Source organism: Malus sylvestris, chromosome 6, assembly GCF_916048215.2.
Source record: "Malus sylvestris chromosome 6, drMalSylv7.2, whole genome shotgun sequence".
Taxonomy (NCBI): domain Eukaryota; kingdom Viridiplantae; phylum Streptophyta; class Magnoliopsida; order Rosales; family Rosaceae; genus Malus; species Malus sylvestris.
The window spans coordinates 18,225,879-18,246,097 of record NC_062265.1 but is presented as its reverse complement, the minus strand read 5'-3'; the positions used below and the strand labels follow the sequence as shown (position 1 = coordinate 18,246,097).

At 39.8% G+C, this 20,219-nt stretch overlaps 1 protein-coding gene and 1 long non-coding RNA gene across 2 annotated transcripts; both read left to right on the top strand.

The window, feature by feature from the left end:
* The first annotated feature begins 12,650 nt into the window (after positions 1-12,650).
* LOC126626342 (60S ribosomal protein L24-1-like) lies at positions 12,651-14,145 on the top strand. The gene is made up of 3 exons (XM_050295648.1): positions 12,651-12,961; positions 13,078-13,226; positions 13,818-14,145. Exons 1-3 carry the CDS (start codon positions 12,773-12,775, stop codon positions 13,969-13,971), a joined length of 492 nt encoding a protein of 163 aa, XP_050151605.1. The 5' UTR covers positions 12,651-12,772; the 3' UTR covers positions 13,972-14,145.
* Positions 14,146-15,603: 1,458 nt separating this feature from the next.
* LOC126626344 (uncharacterized) lies at positions 15,604-17,954 on the top strand. Its single transcript, XR_007624659.1, has 4 exons — positions 15,604-16,021; positions 16,123-16,190; positions 16,786-16,849; positions 17,526-17,954. It is a non-coding gene; the product is annotated as an uncharacterized LOC126626344 (long non-coding RNA).
* The last annotated feature ends 2,265 nt before the right edge of the window (positions 17,955-20,219 follow it).

Genomic DNA, 20,219 nt, shown 5'->3' with positions numbered 1-20,219 from the left:
GTGTAAGGTCGACTCAAGAATTTGAGACAAGTCCATCAAATCAAGAGTGCGTTCGACCTTGATGATATGAGATACTTTTGCTATTGACAAAGGGATAGATGAAACGACACGTGTTCTGTTACGCTTGTCTCTACATGCTTCCTTGTATCCTTCTCACTTGCCCTATCTATTCCTCGAACAGATCTTTTCTGGAAGCATAAGATGTTGAAGATGAGTACTCGAGAGCAATGTCAGGTAAGTAATCAGGCAAGGGGTTCCAGGCAGTCAGTTCCTGACTGGAAGCTTGATTTCAAGTGCTAATGATCGCTCCCTTTCTCCTTGTCTTGCAGGTAAGAACAAGGGCAAAGGAAAAGACAGGGAAAAAGCATGATATGGGATACTCTTGCTTTTGACCCTGATGATATGAGATACTCTTGCTCTGGTGTGGCCGGTTTGCATAGGTATTATTGGGGGGAAGAAAGCTGAGTATTTCGAGAGGCTTCGTTGAGAGTGCCCTTTAAGATATGAGGAAGGGTTGAGCATTTTTGTAGGTCTGCCTGTCCGTGGAGGATGGAGGTCGACATACATAGGAGTCTCCCTAACAACAAGTAGTAATGTTATTTCTTTACCCTTCTTGGTCTTAACAATGTAGTGGGAGCTGCAAGCTTCATGTGTTTTAACTTTGTCAAAGCACTTTGAAAAAGTGGTCTGTGGTATCTGGAAAGATGATGTTGCGTGTGAAGATTGCAGACAAGCTTTATCCAAGGAAATATGGCTCTCGAAGTTCGAAAAGCGATGCCTCTTCGGTTTTCGAACAAGTAATCATGTCGGGGATCTGGCTCTCGAGATTCGGAGAACGGTGCCTCTTCCATTTTTGAGAAAGAAATCATGTTGGGAGTCTGGCTCTTGAGATTCGGAGAGCGGTGTCTTTTCGATTTTTGAGAAAGTAATCCTATTGGGAGTCTGACTCTTAAGATTCGGAGGGCGATGCCTCTTCAATTTTTTAGAAAGGCTCTCGAGATTCGGAGGGCGGTGCCTCTTCGATTTTTTAGAAAGTAATCCTGTTGAGAGTCTGGCTTTCAAGATTCGGAGGGCGGTGCCTCTTCGATTTTTGAGCAAGTAATCCTGTTGAGAGTTTGGCTCTCGAGATTCGAAAAGCAGTGCCTCTTCGATTTTTGAGCAAGCAATCTTGTTGGGAGTGTTTTCTTGAATGTGAGTAAAGGTTGGACATTTTTGCCAGTCTGCCTTGCCACGGAGCACGGAGGTTGACACACATAGGGACTTTCCAATTATCAAGCAGTGGTGCTGTTCCTTTATCCTTGTGGGTAATAGTAGGGTAGCTGGATCTTCAAAATTTATGTGTCTAAACTTTGTCAGAGATCTTTGGTAAAGTTATCTGTGGTACTCGAGGAGCTGATGTTGCGTGTGGAAAGTGGTGCCACTTCGGAATCCAAAGAGTGGTGCCTCTTCGATTTTTGAACCAACGGCCCTGTTGCCCTTTCTTTTATAGGGGCACCAATTGTGTGCAAGAAATACATTCAAAGAGTTATTGCTTGTAAGAATTTTCCCCTTACTTCAGAGATTTATTGCACCTCATTTCTCCTTCATCATTTCTGAGAATGTCTGGCCCATCTGACCGTCGTTTTGACTTGAACTTTGGTGAAGAAGCAACCATGCCTTCTCAAGACAACATATGGCGCCCATCCTTCTTATTAGCTACTGGTCCTCTTACCATTGGGGACTTTGTAATAAAGAATGATATGATAGCTGTGGTGGTGGCTTCTTACTCCCAAAGATAACAGACTACTTTTCAAACGGTCTAATGAGTTGGCTGTTAAGGATTCTCTAGCTCTCAGTGTTCAGTGTGCTGGTTCTGTGTCTAATATGGCCCAACGCCTATTTGCTCAAACCCGCCAAGTTGAATCATTGGCGGTTGAAGTGATAAGTCTCAAACAGGAGGTCAGAGGGCTCAAGCATGAGAATAAACAATTGCACGGGCTTGCACAAGACTATGCTACAAATATGAAGAGGAAGCTCAACCAGCTGCAGGAATCTAATGGTCAGATTTTACTTGATCATTAGAGGTTTGTGGGTTTGTTCCAAAGGCATTTATTGCATTCGTCTTCTGAGGCTATACTGCGTAATGAAGCTCCAAATGATCAACCTTCGGTGCCTCCTCCTTCTGGTGTTCTGCCTGGTACTGAGACTCCGAATAATCACCCTCTGGTGCCTCCTCTTTCTGGAGCTCTGCCGACTGCTGAGACTTCTCCTAAGCAACCTTTGTGAAGGCTCCTTCTTGTTTGTTTATTTTGATTCATGTATATGTACATATTTGTAACTTATCGAAGATATCAATAAACAAGCTTTGCTTCATTTCAACGTATTGTGTTAAATACACCAAGGCCTTCTTCACTAAGTTCTTTGAATTTTTCCTTTTGTTGAAATTTGTATGTTGAAGCTTTATGAGTAAAGCTTTGGTAGTGCTCTCTTAATTTCCCGAGTGAGGAAAACTTCTCGGTTGGAGACTTGAAAAAATCCAAGTCACTGAGTGGTCGTGAGATTTCCGAGTATCAAGGTGCAGTAGCATATGGTAGGAGTCCCCCAAGTCTCCAGTCGAGGGAGTTGACGAAAAAGGTGTCTTGCTAGTAGCCAAGTTTCCAAAGTAACAAAACTTCACAATTTTCCTTTCTAAAAAATCCAAGTCATTGAGTGGTCGTGAGACTTCCGAGTATCAAGGTGCAGTAGCATATGGTAGGAGTCCCCCAAGTCTCCGGGCGAGGGAGTTGACAAAGAAGGTGTCTTGCTAGTAGCTGATGCGAAAATTAACTTAACACACAAATTTAACCCTCTTTTGACAATTGTAGTATAAGTATAAGTAGGGATCGTTCTGGACCGAGGATTAGGAGGGCTTGCTAATAACCTCTAAACTAACTCAAAAACATAAAACTAAATTTAAAAACACTTAACAAGACTCACAAGACTCAAAGCAAACTTAAAATACTCAAAACAACTTAAAACAACCAAATAAACTTAAACTAGACACTAGGAATGACTTGGACGAAAATTGATTTTTACTTGAATCAAAACATTTAAAAACACAAATTAAAACAGATTTGAAACACTTTGAAACAAGAAACTAAAAGGGGGGTTTTGATTTGGAGGAAGTTGTAACAAACAAACAAGTATGAAAAACTAGACAGATTGTAAAATAAAATTGAGAAATAAGATGATGGATAGGATAGCTAGAGGCTTTTTCTCCACACATGACATGTATGCAAATAACTTGATTTCCAGTTACTACTTCATTGAATTATGAACGACAATGCTCCAAATTAACTGTGACATCACTAGTTAACTCTTAGATTTTCCTTGTTTTATTGGATTGGATGACATCATTCGACAACCCAAAACATTCTTCTAAAGTTCCCTACATGACATCATAATAGAGATACAATCAAATATCATTACGTTTAATGAAAATCATAAGCATTGACAAAGCACTTGCAACTATGACATCACGTCACTCATGCTAGGAATTGAACTTAACGCGATCGTTTATAAGCTACCTTCACTACATGTGAATATAAGTTTGTAACGATTATGTAAAACTTCCTTATATTCTAACAACGGATTTATGCATGCCAATTAAGTGTCGACCCTTAATTAACAAATACAAATAAGTTATCAATCAAATAGTTAAGCCAATTGCATTCACGATTCAAGAGTTCATAACTGGAATTTATCAAATTATATTGCACACATAATCATGGCTTTGAAATCACCCCTAGCTAAAAGGGGTTTAGCCACTCATATTTACAACAAAACGAAAGGAAATGAATTTAAACATTAGAAACAAAAGAAAGAAAACACCTAAACGCTCCAACGATCCAAGTTGGACAGCAAGCACGTCTAAGCACTTTCCTTCCCTTTCTTTGCTATGGCACAAGGTGTTGGTGAGTGTTTGAAGGTTTGTTTGTATGGAGGAATGGATGTGAAGATGAATGAATGTGTTTGGATGAAGGTTGTGTTGAAATAGGAGTGAATGATATAACAAAGTGTGTACTAAATTTATGTTACACACACTTTCTTTTATAAAGGAAGTGCATGGCAATGGAGGGGAACATGGAGTGGTGTAGCAATTGAGTGTAATGATGCATGAAATCTGAAATGATGGAGGGAACAAGGAATGGTGTAGCAATTGAATGCAATGATTCAATGTAATGATGCATGAAATTTGAAAAGATGGAGGGAATAAGGAATGGTGTAGCAATTGAGTGCAATGATTCAATGTAATGATGCAAGAATCTGAAATGATGGAGGGAACAAGGAATGGTGTAGCAATTGAGTGCAATGAGTGGCGTTTGAAATGATTCAAAGGTGAAAGTGAAGTGATGATGCAAAGTATGGGGGTAAAATGGAGTGGTGTTGCAGCTAGGGAACAAGAATGATTGTGCACATGGTAGAGAAAGGAAAGGGAGGTGGAATGATGCAACAAATGAGTCAATGGAGGGAACATGGATGATGATGCACGGCATAGGAATCCAAAGGGAGTGCAATGGTGGTGCACGATAATGATGGAAAGGAGAATGGTGGAGTGACACCCCTTTGTGGCTGAGCTCTTTGTCCTTTTTACATTAATTCTTCTTTCTTTTTAACACATTCCTAGCGTCTTTAGTCTTCAATTTCGTCCATCCACCTTGCTCCATGCATGTGCTATTCATTCCAAGCCCAAAACTGCTCCAAAATGCATCTTATTGCTTCATAAGGCCTATGGACCTACAAACACACGAAAATAGCTTAAAATACATAATTAACTAAGAAATAACAACATAAATGCATGAGAACAAGCTAACTCAGTCGCATAAATATGCTCCTATCAGTAGCCAAGTTTCCAAAGTAACAAAACTTCACCATTTTCCTTTCTAAGTGGTAGCCGAGAACTCCTCCCTTATATATATTTGTTATGAAAGTTGTTAGGCCCAAAGAAGAGGAGGCCTAGGCAATTTTTTTTTTTTAATTTTGAATTTTCGAATTTTCGAAAAAAAAAAAAAAAATATATATATATATATATATATATATTAAGCTTTATAGGTGAAGCTTTGTAGGTGAAGCTTTGAGGTTGAAGCTTTGTTGAGTACCTTGAATTGATTTTGCTTTACACTATCTTGATCAAGATAGTGTGAAGCTTTTGTAGGTGAAGCTTTTGTGTTGAAGCTTTGTAGGTAAAGCTTTTGTAGCTGAAGCTTTTGTGGGTGAAGCTTTTGTGGGTGAAGCTTTTGTTGGTGGAGCTTTTATGGGTGAAGCTTTTGTAGGTGAAGCTTTTATGGTGGGGAAAGCTTTTGTGGGTGAAGCTTTTGTGGTGGGGGAAGTTTTTGTGAGTGAAGCTTTTGTTGGTGAAGCTTTTATGGGTGAAGCTTATGTAGGTGAAGCTTTTGTGGTGGGTGAAGCTTTTGTTGGTGAAACTTTTATAGGTGAAGCTTTTGTAGGTGAAGCTATTGTGGGTGAAGCTTTTGTAGGTTAAACTATTGTGGGTGAAACTTTTGTAGGTGAAGCTTTGGAGTTAAAGATTTGTAGGTGAAGCTTTGGAGTTGAAGTTTTTGTTGGGTACCATGAATTGATTTTGCTTCACACTATCTTGATCAAGATAGTGTGAAGCTTTTGAGAATTTGTAGTTGTCCTCCATTGATAAAGCTTTGTTGAATTTCCCAATTCTTTTTTTTTTTGGGAAAATTAGAAATTTGAAAATGTGGGACAGACAATATATACAAATTTTGCTTCCACACTGTTGAGCAAGAAATTGTGATGCAAGCCACACCTTGTAGTAGTCGAAGGTTTGGATAAACCATATAAATTGAATTTGCTTCGAACAATCTTGAATTTGCTTCGAAGGTTTGAGAATTGTAGTTGCCCTCCATTGATGAAGCTTTTGTTGGCACCATAAATTGGTGTTGCTTCACAGTGTCTTGATCAAGAGTGTGTGAAACTTTTGAGAATTGTGGTTGCCCTCCATTGATGAAGCTCTTGTTGGCACCATAAATTGGTTTTGCTTCACATTATCTTGATCAAGAGTGTGTAAAGCTTTTGATAATTGTGGTTGCTTTCCATTGATGAAGCTCTTGTTGGCACCATAAATTGGTTTTGCTTTACACTGTTTTGATCAAGAGTGTGTGAAGCTTTTTACGAGTTGTAGTGTTTGCATTGTTACAAAGGAGAAATGTCTGAAGCAAATGCAAGAGGGCTCAATAGCTTGATCTTCGTATGCCATGCACTGAAGTTGTTGTTGACTTGCAATAAGACTTTGTTGGTGACTATAACTCTTGTTGGGCATAAGTGCTCCCCTAGTTGAGTTGTAGAACTTGAGGGTTTTTTATTATTTTTGAATGCTAGGTGTTCACATGTACAAGTTATACCACTTATTTTCTGGTTGGTGGAATGAATAGTGAGTTGCTTTCATCACTTGGTTGGTGGTACGAATGTGAGTTCCTTCATCACCTTTCATCACATTTCATCACCTGGTTGGTGGCACGGAGATAAGTTCCTTCTTCACCTGGTTAGTGGCATGAGTGGCAAGTTGCCAAATGATATTAAAGTATAGGTTGTACATTTCATCATCTAGTTAGTGGCATGAAGGAGAGTACGGGTTGTACATTTCATCACCAGGTTGGTGGCACGAAGATGAGTTCCTTTTTCACCTGGTTGGTGGTATGAGTGGCAAGTTGCCAAATGATATTAGAGTACGGGTTGTACATTTTATCACCTGGTTGTTGGCATGAAAGAGAGTACGGGTTGTACATTTCATCACCTGGTTTGTGGCACGAAGATGAGTTTCTTCTTCACCTGGTTGGTGGCATGATTGGCAAGTTGCCAAATTATATTAGAGTATGGGTTGTACATTTCAACACCTGGTTGATGGCATGAAGGAAAATACGGGTTGTACATTTCATCACATGGTTGGTGGAATGAAGATGAGTTCCTTCTTCACCTGGTTGGTGCCATGAGTGGCAAGTTGACAAATGATATTAGAGTACGGGTTGTACATTTCATCACCTGGTTGGTGGCATGAAGATGAGTTCGTTCTTCACATTTCATCACCTGGTTGGTGAGAATAAGGGCAATGTGTCGAGGCACATTGTAGCAAGTGTCGAAGACACAAAGTATGTTGAACCCTTTCGAAGCACAGTTGGCTTATGTATGGATGTGTTGGAATGTATGATGTTTATGTATGAATGTGTTGGAATGTATGATGTTTATGTTGATTGATATGAGTGATGTTTATGAATGTTTTGCTATGCATGAGGGGATCCATGCTTTTGATATGTGAACCATGTTGGTTGTAACACTTAGTATCACATACTTTGTGTCAAAGTACGCATGTTGAAGCTTTGAGTTGGGGTATAAGGGTAGGTCAGCGTAAACCAAGTGTTCCAGTGCTAGGAACGCAAAAGACTCAGAAGAAGTTGTCTGAATTCCCTCTTCTTTAAATATTTTTCGAATGGCTTGTGTGATAAAAGATCTCAAGCTGTTGAGAGTCAAAACATTTGTAATGTGTATGCCTTCTTATAATAGCATTTCCTTCAGTACCTAGTCCCTCACTTTGAAAGAGTGAGGTTTGGCCCTATAGTCATAATAGTCGACGATACGTTCACCCCTAGTTGTCTTGACACCAACTTTTATCCCTCTTGTAGTAATGGGCTTGCTGAGAGTAAAAATCCTTCCTCTTACCAAGAGACAGATACGTTTGGTGGCTTAGTGAGTAGCTAAATGAGGCAGGAGATAATGCAATGGGTGTTTGAATGGCCAATATCTCCTCACTTGGTAGAACTTGACTTCCACTTCCCACTTGTTGATTGGGGTTAACCATATGAGGGTTCCTTTGGTATGTCCTTGCTTCGGCGGAGGCGTGGTTGTAAGCCTGTGCCATCACATCAGAGTAAGTCTTCCAGGTGTTGGCATTAATCATGTACTTGAAGAAACAATCACGTAGGCCTGCCGTGAAGGCCCTGAGAGCGGTCTTGTCATCTACCTCAGTGCAACGAGAATAGTCATGGCTGAAGCGACCGGCATACTCTTGTAGTGACACGTCTGGCTTCTAGCGAATAGTGTACAAGTCATCTGCAGAATGCAAGCGATCGGTCTGAAAGATGTGTTGAAAGACAAACAGTTTCCTCAGTTCCTCAAATGAGTCTACTGTCTCATGTGGAAGACGGCAATACCAGTTTAGAGCTCCACCAGAGAGGGTGGAGGGGAAGAGAAGACTTCGCTCTTCGTCGGTGTGCATCGATATGCCATGGTGGACTCAAAGAGGTTAAGGTGTTCAATTGGGTCCTCCCTTCCAGTTTAGAGTTGTAAACCAAACTTTTGTTTTGTCTTTACTTGAAGGGGGTGTCGAGGATCCTTCTTGTGAGAGGGCCAGGCCTGGGTTGGTTCCAGTCAAGTATCTTGGCCTGACGTTCGGCCTTCAACTTGTTTACTTCCCCAAGGAGCTGTAGGACAAGGAGGTCTTGAGTGGAGTCATGTACCACTGGAATTTTCTTTCGTAAGTCTTCATCGCCTCATGGAAGTAGGAAAGTTTGAGCAAAGGCGTGTGGTTTTTTCTTGGACTCGCCGTATTGACTTTTAAGGCAAGTCTGTCGGAATACCTCAGAGTCCCGTGTACCTTCATGTTCCTCTAGGACCTATCATTCCTTCCCTAGTTTGGCAGCTGGCCTGGGTCGTGGGAGGAGACCGAGTCTTTCAGAAACCCTTAGGTCATTGATCTTCGAGCATATGTGGAGGGGATTCTCTCGACGTTGCTTTAAGAAGTCTCGACAGTCACGATAAACGGCTTTCGATCCTTCCAACCCTTCTGCAATGAGGTGTCTTCTTCCACTTCTTCTGCTTCGGGTCGAAGCATCTGGGTTGAAAGAAATCTCATGTTGATCAATATTTTGATGATTAGCTCGCTCCTCATCAGGGATACTCATGTCGAAGGGACGTGACCCTCCGTGTTGGGGGGCACCCAGATGATGGTTGATGTCCATAGGGGCAACGACCTAGCGTGAGTACGCCTAGTTTCGTGAAGCGTCTCAAAGAGCTTCTTATACTGATCTTGGAAGACCTCATTCTTCATTGCTATCTTGTTGTTCTGAGCTTCTAGCTCATTGACTTTAGCTTGAAGAACAACCCTCTTTCCTTCCTTCTTTCGTTGCTTCGCACTAGGTGCAAGAGGGGTGTCATTCTGTGTGTTGTGGCTTCCTTCGCTCCCCATGTTGGAGAGGGATGCCTAGTCAAATGAGAGTTACGAATGGTGGAAACCAGTTTGGCAATGCTGAAGAGAGTGGGAATAAGTGTCGTTCTCACAGACGGCGCCAAATGTTGATGCACAAAATCAGCGAGGACTTTGGTACAACAGAAAGTGTTAAGTTTGTGACCTTCGCTAGATTGCTCCGGTCACTAGTGTGGATAAGTAAGTAAATGGATAGGGACATGGAAGCAAACACAAAATGTACGTGGTTCACTCAGATTGGCTACGTCCACGGAGTAGAGGAGTTCTCATTAATTGTGAAGGGTTTACAAAAGTACATAGGTTCAAGCTCTCATTTAGTGAGTACTATTGAATGATTTAATACAAATGACATTAGGAAATATTGTAAGAGAATGATCTCTATTTATAGAAGAGAGTTTCTAGTTTCATTCTGACATTGACACGTGTCGTGTTGTGATTGGCTTCTGATGTTGACACGTGTCGCACTATGATTGGCTTCTGATGTCGACACGTGTCGCGCTGTGATTGGCCTCCTGGTTGGAGGGAAACTCTTCTGGGTCCTTGACAATATAACGTTGACTGGTGCTCAATAGTTTCAGGATTGGTCAAGTATGGTACAAACAAGCTCGTGTGTTTTAGTATATCTAGCCTCGTGGAGCATCTCGAAGACCTTCTCATACTGCTCTTGGAGGATCTCATTCTTCATCGCTATCTTGTTGTTCTGAGCCTCCAGCTCATCGACTTTAGCCTGAAGAGCAAACTTCTTTTGTTGCTTCACACTAGGTGCAAGATGGGTGTCATTCTGTGTGTTGTGGCTTCCTTCGCTCCCTATGTTGGAAATGGATGCCTGGTCAAAAGAGAGTGTACGAATGGTGGAAACCAGCTTAACAAAGCTAAAGAGAGTGGGAATAAATGTCGTTCCCACAGACGGTGCCAAATGTTGATGCACAAAATCAGTGAAGATTTTGGTACAACGTAAAGTGTTAAGTTTGTGACATTCGCTAGATTGCTCCGGTCACTAGTGTGGATAAGTATGTAAATGGATAGGGATAGGGAAGCAAACACAAGATTTACGTGGTTCGCCCAGATTGGTTACATCCACAGAGTAAAAGAGTTCTCATTAATTGTGAAGGGTTTACACAAGTACATAGGTTCAAACTCTCCTTTAGTGAGTACTAGTGAATGATTTAGTACAAATGACATTAGGAAATATTGTGAGAGAATGATCTCTATTTATAGAAGAGAGTTTCTAGTTTCATTCTGACATTGACACGTGTCGTGTTGTGATTGGCTTCTGATGTTGACACGTGTCGCGCTATGATTGGCTTCTGATGTCGACATGTGTCGAGCTTTGATTGGCCTTCTGGTTGGAGGGAAACTCTTCTGGGTCCTTGACAGTATAACATTGACCGGTGCTCAATAGTTTCGGGATTGGTCAAATATGGTACAAACAATCCTAATTGCAGACAAATTGCACAATGAGAAGTTTGGCAAGAACGAGCTCTCTCATATAGTGATAATTTATCTCCACATATTTGGTTGGAAGTGAAAGCAATGGACAAATCTTAGGAAAGATAGGCAACTTGAAACCAAGAGCACCAAATAATTTGCATATCCAAGTGATCTCATTAACAGTGTGACTGTGTGAGCAAGAGAACGATACTCCACCTCTAGATCATCGAGCTACAGTTTGTTACTTGTTGACATTATAACTAATCATAATATCCTCTCTCTGCCTTTGCACTTGCGATTTGCATCATGTCTTCTGTTCCGCGTCCGATTGTAATGGATTGATCACAATCACATTTTTATTTTCTTTATTTTTATTATCTGGATAAGTGTGTGTGTGCTCGGCTGGGCAATGCTGAGGTTAGGGAGCAAGGACATGGGTTCGCGGTGAAGGTGGGTTTGGATTCCGGTATTAAGGCCTGCAATGTGGCCATGGATAAAAAACATTAGGGTTTCAATTATACAGTGTTGGAGAGGTTAATCCCAACTACATGATTTCATTAAAAATAATCCCATGGTTTTGGGTGTGATGCTTTTCAAAATCCTAAAAAATTCACAGAATTTATAATAAAAACCATATAAAATGTTAAAATCCATATGAAATTTTAGAATTTTTAAAATCTTTTAAAATTTATCACATAGAAATAGTCAATTAAAATCCTTTGAAATCCAAATCGACTATACTTAACAGGAAACACGACATTCTCCAGCCCCATCCACATAAACAGCAGAATGACTATTTTCCCTCTCGAAGCGGAAAGGCAAAAAAGGGTTGTTGGACGACCTTTCCTTTTTTCTTCCGGGCGGCCTGTGTCAAATGGCAACGCCAATGGCGTCAACCTACAACATGCCGTGGGTGGAGAAGTACAGGCCCAACCACATCTTAGCCGTTGGTCTCTCTCCCTCACTCATTGCTACATACAATCCAATGTTTTCAAAATTTCAGAGGTTGAAGTACCACATGAAGGTACATATGCACATTAGCTATGCAGCGATTTCTCTCTCATTCTTTCTAAGATGTGTTTTGACAAGTCTTTTACTCGTTTGAGTTTGCAGGAAACTGGATTTACTCACAAGAGAATCTGTGATCGATGGAGTTGGCTCATACCTCCAAATATGTGGTCTTCTGGCTAAGCTGTCTGTAGTTACTAAAACCGCGAACGAAACATAAAAAACCAAACTAGTATTAACTGCAAGTAAAACCTCCGACTTTTTGATGCTAAATATTTTTGTTGTACAGTGGTTTAGATTTAGAGATTGTTTTGTTTTGTCAGGAGAAATGGATTAGGTGCAAGATTTATGGTCTTATAACTACAACCCATGAGGGTTAGTTATAAAATTGTTTAACATATTAGTCATTTTCCTAAGAAAAATACGTGATCCGGATAATTGAGTGCATTTTTTGCTTATGGAGAAGATCGAACCCTTAACGTAGTGTAAACCTAACTCATCTCTTTTACTCGCCTCACCAATTAAGTGGATATTGGCTAATGACAATTCTACGCTCCATATGCAGAGGTGTGCTATGAACAGTTGTCTACATGCGCATGAGTGATTGAACCATCTTTGTATGTTGAACCCTTGATGTAGCCTAAACCTAACTCATCTCTTTTACTCGCCTCATCAATTTAGTGGATATTGGCTAATGACAATTCTACGCTCCATATGCATAAGTATGCTACAACAGTTGTCTACATGTGCGTGAGTGATTGAACCGTCTACGTATGTTGGACTCACAAAATATTGACGGCTGAGTGTCAGTCACAGGGAAAATCCAAGTTAGTAAATTGGGCTGGGTCTTAAGAAAAACGTTGGACCCAGAGAAATAAGCGAAAGGCTGGGCTCAACCCGTTACAAAACAGCCCAAACAGTTGAACGACATCGTATTCAGCGGGGGAAACCGCGAGCGCCTTTGGCGGTTGGAAGTTAAATTGGGAAGCATTAGGGTTCTAGGGTTTCGACAGGTCGAAGATTTAGCAGAGGAGAGCGAGCAGCGGCGGCGGCGGCAGACTTCAGCACAGCAGCAGCGGAGGCGCAGCCATGGTTCTGAAGACGGAACTCTGCCGTTTCAGCGGCGACAAGATTTACCCGGGAAAGGGAATCCGATTCATCCGCTCCGATTCCCAGGTCTTCCTCTTCGCCAATTCCAAATGCAAGAGGTACTTCCACAACCGCCTCAAGCCTTCAAAGCTCACCTGGACCGCCATGTACCGGAAGCAACACAAGAAGGTAGAACCCTAACTTCCATTAAACGCTGTGGTTTGGTTTGAATCGTTCATTTGTTTGATTGGTGAATGAGGGTTTTGTTGTAAGCTCACCTGTCTGTGATGTGATTTTCTGTTTAGGATATTGCTGCCGAATCTGTGAAGAAGAGGCGCCGTTCGACCAAGAAGCCCTATTCGAGGTCCATTGTTGGTGCCACATTGGAAGTTATCCAGAAGCGAAGGACTGAAAAGCCCGAAGTTCGTGACGCTGCCCGTGAGGCGGCTCTTCGGTATGTTTAATTTAATCAATTGATTACGTTGATAAAAATGGATTCTGGGTTTTATGCAACAGGCTTTTTGATTGTTCATTCAAATGCGTTTTTTATTTTATTTTTTTATAAATTGAATCAATTGATTAAGATTTTGAAAATTAGGGTTTAGGGTTTTGTTACTAATGCTAACTATGCGTTGTGAATTGAATCAGTTGATCATAGGGCCGTTTGGAAATGATTCTGCAAACTTCTGCTCATAACCACTTCTGTTAGAAGAACTTTTATTAGAAGCATACAAACATTTAAATTAAAATACCAGGCCTAGAAAAACACCGCATTCAGAATTCAATAGCACTTGTAGTTATTTCTGCCCAAATACTGTTAAGAGGTCTTTTTGGCATCTAGAAGCGCTGTTAGCCTCACTGAAGCATTCCCAAACACTCTTAAGTTGGTCAATCATTTGTTTTGTTCAACATGCCCTGTTGCTCCTTAATATTTATGTGTATTTGTTAAAAATTGAACCAATTGATTAGGACAAGAAGTTCAGTTTTGGGTTTTGTTCGACAGGGACCCTGGTTGGTCATTTATGTCTGTGTGTGAATTTTGCAGTGAAATTAAGGAGAGGATTAAGAAGACCAAGGATGAGAAGAAGGTGAAGAAATCTGAATTGGTGTCCAAGTCAAAGGTTCAGTCCAAGGGAAACATGCCCAAGGCTGCTGCTCCTAAGGCCGCCAAGCTCGGAGGTGGTGGTGGAAAACGATGAGTTTTCTTCCTCCTCCCATCTTAACTGTTTACTCTACTTCTTGTTTTGCTCTGACACTTCCAAGTCTTTTCTGGTTTACAATTTTTGTATGGATCGATATTGGCATTTTTGGCCACTACAATTTTGGATCTTCATGATGGGTTTCGATTGCAATAGTGAAAGTTTTATTGTTTATATTTCAATCCTCTTTAAGTTTTATGTGCGAAGCCTCTGAGTATTACAACAAGTAAAATGAATTTGGTTTCTTAGAACATTGGAAACTGGTGTAGGTTTGGTCCGGATTGGGGGAATCCAACTCTTAATCTGCTACTGCTTGTTGATTTGAGGTCGTAAAGAAAACGGCTGCTTTGCCTGTAGTTTGATTATTGTGCCAATTTTTTTTAATATTTGATATGAGAATATGTGATGGAAGCAAATTAGTTTGATGCATTTAGATGGTTTTTGGAAAGAAGCTTGTAACATTCCACAATCTGCTCTTAGGTCTATGTGATCAAAGAGAGACACACAAGGTGTTTCAGCTCCTGCTCCAAATGGTGGAGGTGTGTGTGTTACATGTGTGTGGAATGCTCACTGTTCTAAAAATCTTCTTCTAGCGCCGTCTAGGCCCCCACATAGGAGTTAGGCGGCTGGTCACCGTCCCGATTAATCTCTAAATGTTTGAAAATAAAAAAAAGGCGCCTCGACCTACCTAAGTGCCCGGATAGACCGCCTAGGCGCTCGTCCAAATCGTCTAGGCACCTGCTTAGGTCGTAATTCTCACTTAGACATGTAATGGATAATTTTCATTTTGTAGTTTGTTTTATTTTTTCAATAAATTGTAAGATACTTATTAAATATTTAGTGAACACGCATTATATGCTTATTCCCATGTTTTTATTATCTTCTAATATTATATAATCTATGTTATTCTACTTTACAGTTTATAAATCCCAATGAAATTATGTATTTTTTGAAGTACAAGCAGACATTTGGTAATACGATATATATAAATTTATCAAAATCCGCTTAGCCCGCCTAGGTGTTAGGCCACATCATGCTGCTCGACTAGCGTCTAACTTCTTTTAGAACCTTGAGAATACTTAATTATTATGGCTTCACATTTTGTGGTTAAATCCAAAATCCTCCTCCCTTAGGTTTCAGGATTGGTGTGTAATGGATTAGATATGAATGAAAGTGATCCTTCTAATCCTAATATTTTGGAGAGAATTGGAACGGATGAATTTCCTTAGTAATTAATCATTCTTCTACCTTCAAAGTTGTACAGAACTTTTTCATTTTCTTGTTGCCACATACCTTGAATATAATAACTAATGATTCCAATCTAGTCGCAGATGTGACGACCCATCCCTAATTTTCCTATGTAATTTCTCCCCGAGTATGTGTATTGACGATTATATCCTTATTGGCAAGAGACGTGGACTTATTCTTATTGCTTTCCTTTTTATTTCTCGCTATCGTATTTAAATTGTACATGCTAGTACGAGTAGACGTAGATTTTAAAGTGTAAAAATATCTACTTTGAATAGATTTTGATTTCCTTTTACTGTAGGAAATCTAAAAACCTATCCATTGGATTCCTTTTTATCTCATCCTGTGCACCTCTCTTCATTATTTCACTCTCACCTATCCCATCTCTTCTTTATTTTCTGTCCCCCTCTATCAGAAAAGGTTCTCTCTCTTTCTCTCCCGTATTCTCTCTTCCTCTGCAGCGCCATGAATGAACATCAAAGCTCATAGTTCGAGCTTGAAACTAACCCCATTTTACTCCTCTCATCCTCACGAACACAACCAAACCAACCAAACCAAGAATGGACGAGTTTTGACTCGCTAACTCGGAAGGTCCGAACTCAGACGAGTTGAGTTCGACGTGTTTTCAACCGAGTCACGATGTTTTAGGACTTGGGAAAGCCTCTACGCAACTCCCTAGGGTCTCTAGTCAAGGTTTGAGGAAGCTTTGACGTGAACAACTCGGTTTCGAGAAGTTCAAGTCTAACCCGTGCCTTTCGAGCCAATTTCCGGCCAAACCACGGCGAGTTGGCCGGCATGCAAGGTATCAATCTCTTCGTCTCGCTGAGTACTATGACTTTCCTTTTTGTTTCATCCAATTTCGTTGAGTATTGAAGAAGTTATACTCATTTGAATCTTACCCAGTTCTGGCGAGTCCGACGGCTTTCGAGGCATTTTACGGCCAAACCATGGAGAGTTAGACGTCGTGCAAGGTACCATTCTCTTCGTCTCCTCGAGAACTACAACTTTTGTTTTTGTTTCACTCGATTTCGTTGCGTAACAAGGAAGTTATTAACGTTTAAAGGTTATTTAGTTTTCTGGCCGAATCCGGCCTTCTCTTCCGTTTAACTCCGGCGAGTAGCAACCCAAACCCAGGCCCTTCGGGCCGTTCCTGCCAAGCCCAAAACCCTGGGCAGCCCAACTTAACCTTTTATTATTTTTTTATTATTATTTGGTTAATTAAAGGCCTTTGGCCATTTTCTTTTGGCTCTAAGCTCAAGCATTTTAAATCTTAAACCCTTTTAGTTTAGGCCTTTAGGCCTAGAATCCTTAAGTCCAACCTATTAATCTAACCCAACCTAATAACCCTTAACCTAGATGAAATATTCCGTTAGGGAATTTTCCATCCGTCAGAGAATATTTTGTCTTTCAAGGAATATTCATCATGTTGACTTTTGTTGACTTTTCGGAAATTTAAGCAGTACCCTTCTTAGGGTAATTCGACGTTTTGAATTCATTTTTGACGTCCGTTTTTTCAAATTCAATTGTTATAGTATAGTTTTATTAATTGTACCTTTATGTGCTTAGGGGCAATTATTAGAGGCATTTCCATCTTCGCTAGATTGCGTGGCTCGTCAGCGGCGAAGTATCTGTGAGTGAGCAATTTTTTTTTTTTTTTTTACCTATACATATTATAGTTTCCATAAATGCGTATTTACTTCACTTTTACGCATATATTGCCAAGTATTCGATATTGTGATATGAAATGTGATAAATGCTGCTATATGGTTGAGATATTATTGTCATGACATTCATACTTGTGTACATGCTCATCTTGCTACACCCGGTGTTAGTACTCGCCCCAGGGCTAGGGCCAGTCCTTCACATGTATGTTCACATTCGCACCGTTCGCTCACCTTGGATCCAAGTTTAGGTGCCAGTCTTGTCGGGTAGATTGCATTAGGCGATCCGACTTGTATGTGATGTGCTTTTGCACCAGTCTTCACGTGATCGTAGTACTAGAGCATATTGATTACACCCAGTCCTGTTCATGTCAGAAACCATTTGTTCGAACTTGTGTGTTAGCTTAGATGATGAGCAACCTGCTTATAATTGATTATCACATAATTATATTACTTTGGCATTTGATATATTATGACTTGGCATATTTCTGGTTATATTGCGGTTATATTTGATTACATACTTACGTAGTATGTTTTGAGGAAACTATACTTGTTTTACGGTGAGGGGTTAGTATATTAAAAAATAAAGGTTTTCATATAAGTATTGTTTTATTGACCCACTCAAATTGTTTTTCGCCCCTCCAGGTTTAGTAGCGGTGTTTACACGTATACGAGGATTCTGGCAAATCTCAGGAGATGGTTACCTTCAATGGTGTAACCCTCAACTTATTACTATACTGTCTTCTACTCTGACATCATGTGTGAATAGGGTTCAAACCCGCTCACCCGCACACCCTCTTGATTAGGCACTTTAGGTTTAAATTTACCCATACCTTCCACATCACTACACCTTATGGCTTCGTCACCCTTCAGGTGTCGGCCAGCACAACTCAATGTGGAGTCTAAGTGGACATTCCGGGTCGGGGTGTGTCAGCAGATGTCAAACAAGGCCTTAGTAAAAATATTGTTGCTTTGTTAAACATGACAATGCATTATTGAATTAGAACAAATGATCAACGTAGCTACGTTTTGATTAAAACAAATTAAAACCTTGATTTACGTCTGAAAACCAAATTTTACTGAAAATAAAGTGGTTATATCGTCATGGAAATAAGTGATCTAATTCAAGAATTTAGATTTTTCATTCTTATGGAGTATTTTTTAGATAAAGTGGGGTTGAAAGATTAAAGGGCGAATCTTTTAATTTAAACCTTCAAACCCCAGTGCGTTGTTAATTACTTTTCTAGTTGTTCACTCGTGCAGACAATTGTCAATTTTTATAGGTAAAAAAAAGTCCTACAAACCTTTAGCTTAGGTGGAAAGAAACCCTAGGCTTAAATTTCCATGGCTTATTATACAAAATAGTTTATGAGATTTGCATGATCAATAGAAATGGTCACTGAGATTGAAAATTAATAGAAATGGTCCTGAGATTGATAGCTTGAAAGGTGACTGGTCCGCGGGAAAATTGAAAAACTCGCCGAAAATTGGGTAAACTTTAAACGTTCATAACTTCTTCAATACTTAACGAAATCGAGTGATTCAAAAACAAAAATCATACTTCTTGATGAGATGAAGAGAATGACATCTTTCTTGACTGCTAACTAGGGGTGGTTTGGCCGGAAAACTGCTCGAAAGTGGCTAACTCGAAAATGGTTAGCCACTTTCGAGCCGTTTTCCAACCAAACCACGGCGAGTTAGCCTTCAAAAAAGGTACCATTCTCTTTGTCTTGTCAAGAAGTATGATTTTTGTTTTTGAATCACTCGATTTTGTTGAGTATTGAAGAAGTTATGAACATTTAAAGTTTACTCAGTTTCCGACAAGTTTTTCTGTTTTCCGACGGACTAGTCACCTTTCAGGCCATCTCCGGCAACAATTGGGCTTCCAAATAGGTATAATATTATTCTACACTCTTCTATCTTCATTTTGATATATTATATGTTGAATTTGGTTAAAAAACGATTGAGTTACAAAGCTTTGAAAGTTGCTTAAAGAGTTTTTAACGGAATGATCAAAATCATGGATGGTGGACAATCTTAGGGATCATTTCTATTGATTTTCAATCTTAGAGACCATTTATATTGATTATGCAAATCTAAGAGACTATTTTGTATAATAAGCCAATTTCCATTTCCATGCAAGCAACAAAAGCTAGGGTTTGTTGAAAAGTAGCAGCGACGAATCGTTCTTAGTTATAGAATATGAGTAATGCTAGAATGACCTTCTTTTTAAATCATATTTTATAAATTTCATAATGTGATTGTTAATGGTTGGTTTTTGTTGTTTAAATTATTTAAATTACAGTATGCTTGTACCATACTTGACCAATTCCCAAACTACTGAGCACCGGTCAACGTTATACCGTCAAGGACCCAGAAGAGTTTCCCTCCAACCAGGAGGCCAATCACAACGCGACACGTATCGACATTAGAAGCCAATCATAGTACGACACGTGTCAACATCAGAAGCCAATCATAACACGACATGTGTCAATATCAGAATGAAACTAGAAACTCTCTTCTATAAATAGAGATCATTCTCTCACAATATTTCCTAATGTCATTTGTACTAAATCATTCACTAATACTCACTAAAGGAGAGCTTGAACCTATGTACTTGTGTAAACCCTTCACAATTAATGAGAACTCCTCTACTCCGTGGACGTAGCCAATCTGGATGAACCACGTACATATTGTGTTTGCTTCCCTGTCTCTATCCATTTACATATTTATCCACACTAGTGACCGGAGCAATCTAGCGAATGTCACAAACTTGACACTTTTTGTTGTACCAAAGTCCACACTGATTTTGTGCATCAACACAGTATTTTACTTTATTGACAGATCATGTAGTTTACAAAATATAATTTTAAAATATGATTTTTCTAGCTTACCCATAAAATATATAGGGTACAAGACTGTTTACTACCCTCAAGTTTCGTGGTTTTTCAACATTTAGTACGTTAAGTTTTTTTCGTCTCAGAGTCATACCTAAAGTGTAAATTTTGGAACAGTCTCATACATCCGTTAGTCAAACTGTTAAGTCTCCAGTTAACTGTGATGTGGCGCCCATGTGGCCAATGACTGGGCGCCACATGTGTCCATGTGTTTTTTTTTTTTTTAAAAAGAGGGGTTTCAGTGAAAAAAAAAAATTCCCACCAAAATTTATTTTCCCACAACCATGCACCTTACACTTTTTTCCCGCCAAAATTTTTTGAAAAAAAAAAATCAAGCTTCCTAGGAAAAATACCACAACTTTCTATTCCAAATCTGCAAATTCAATTCCAAACAAACTTTGAATTCTAAATATGCAAATTCATCATTTAAACTACCAACAAA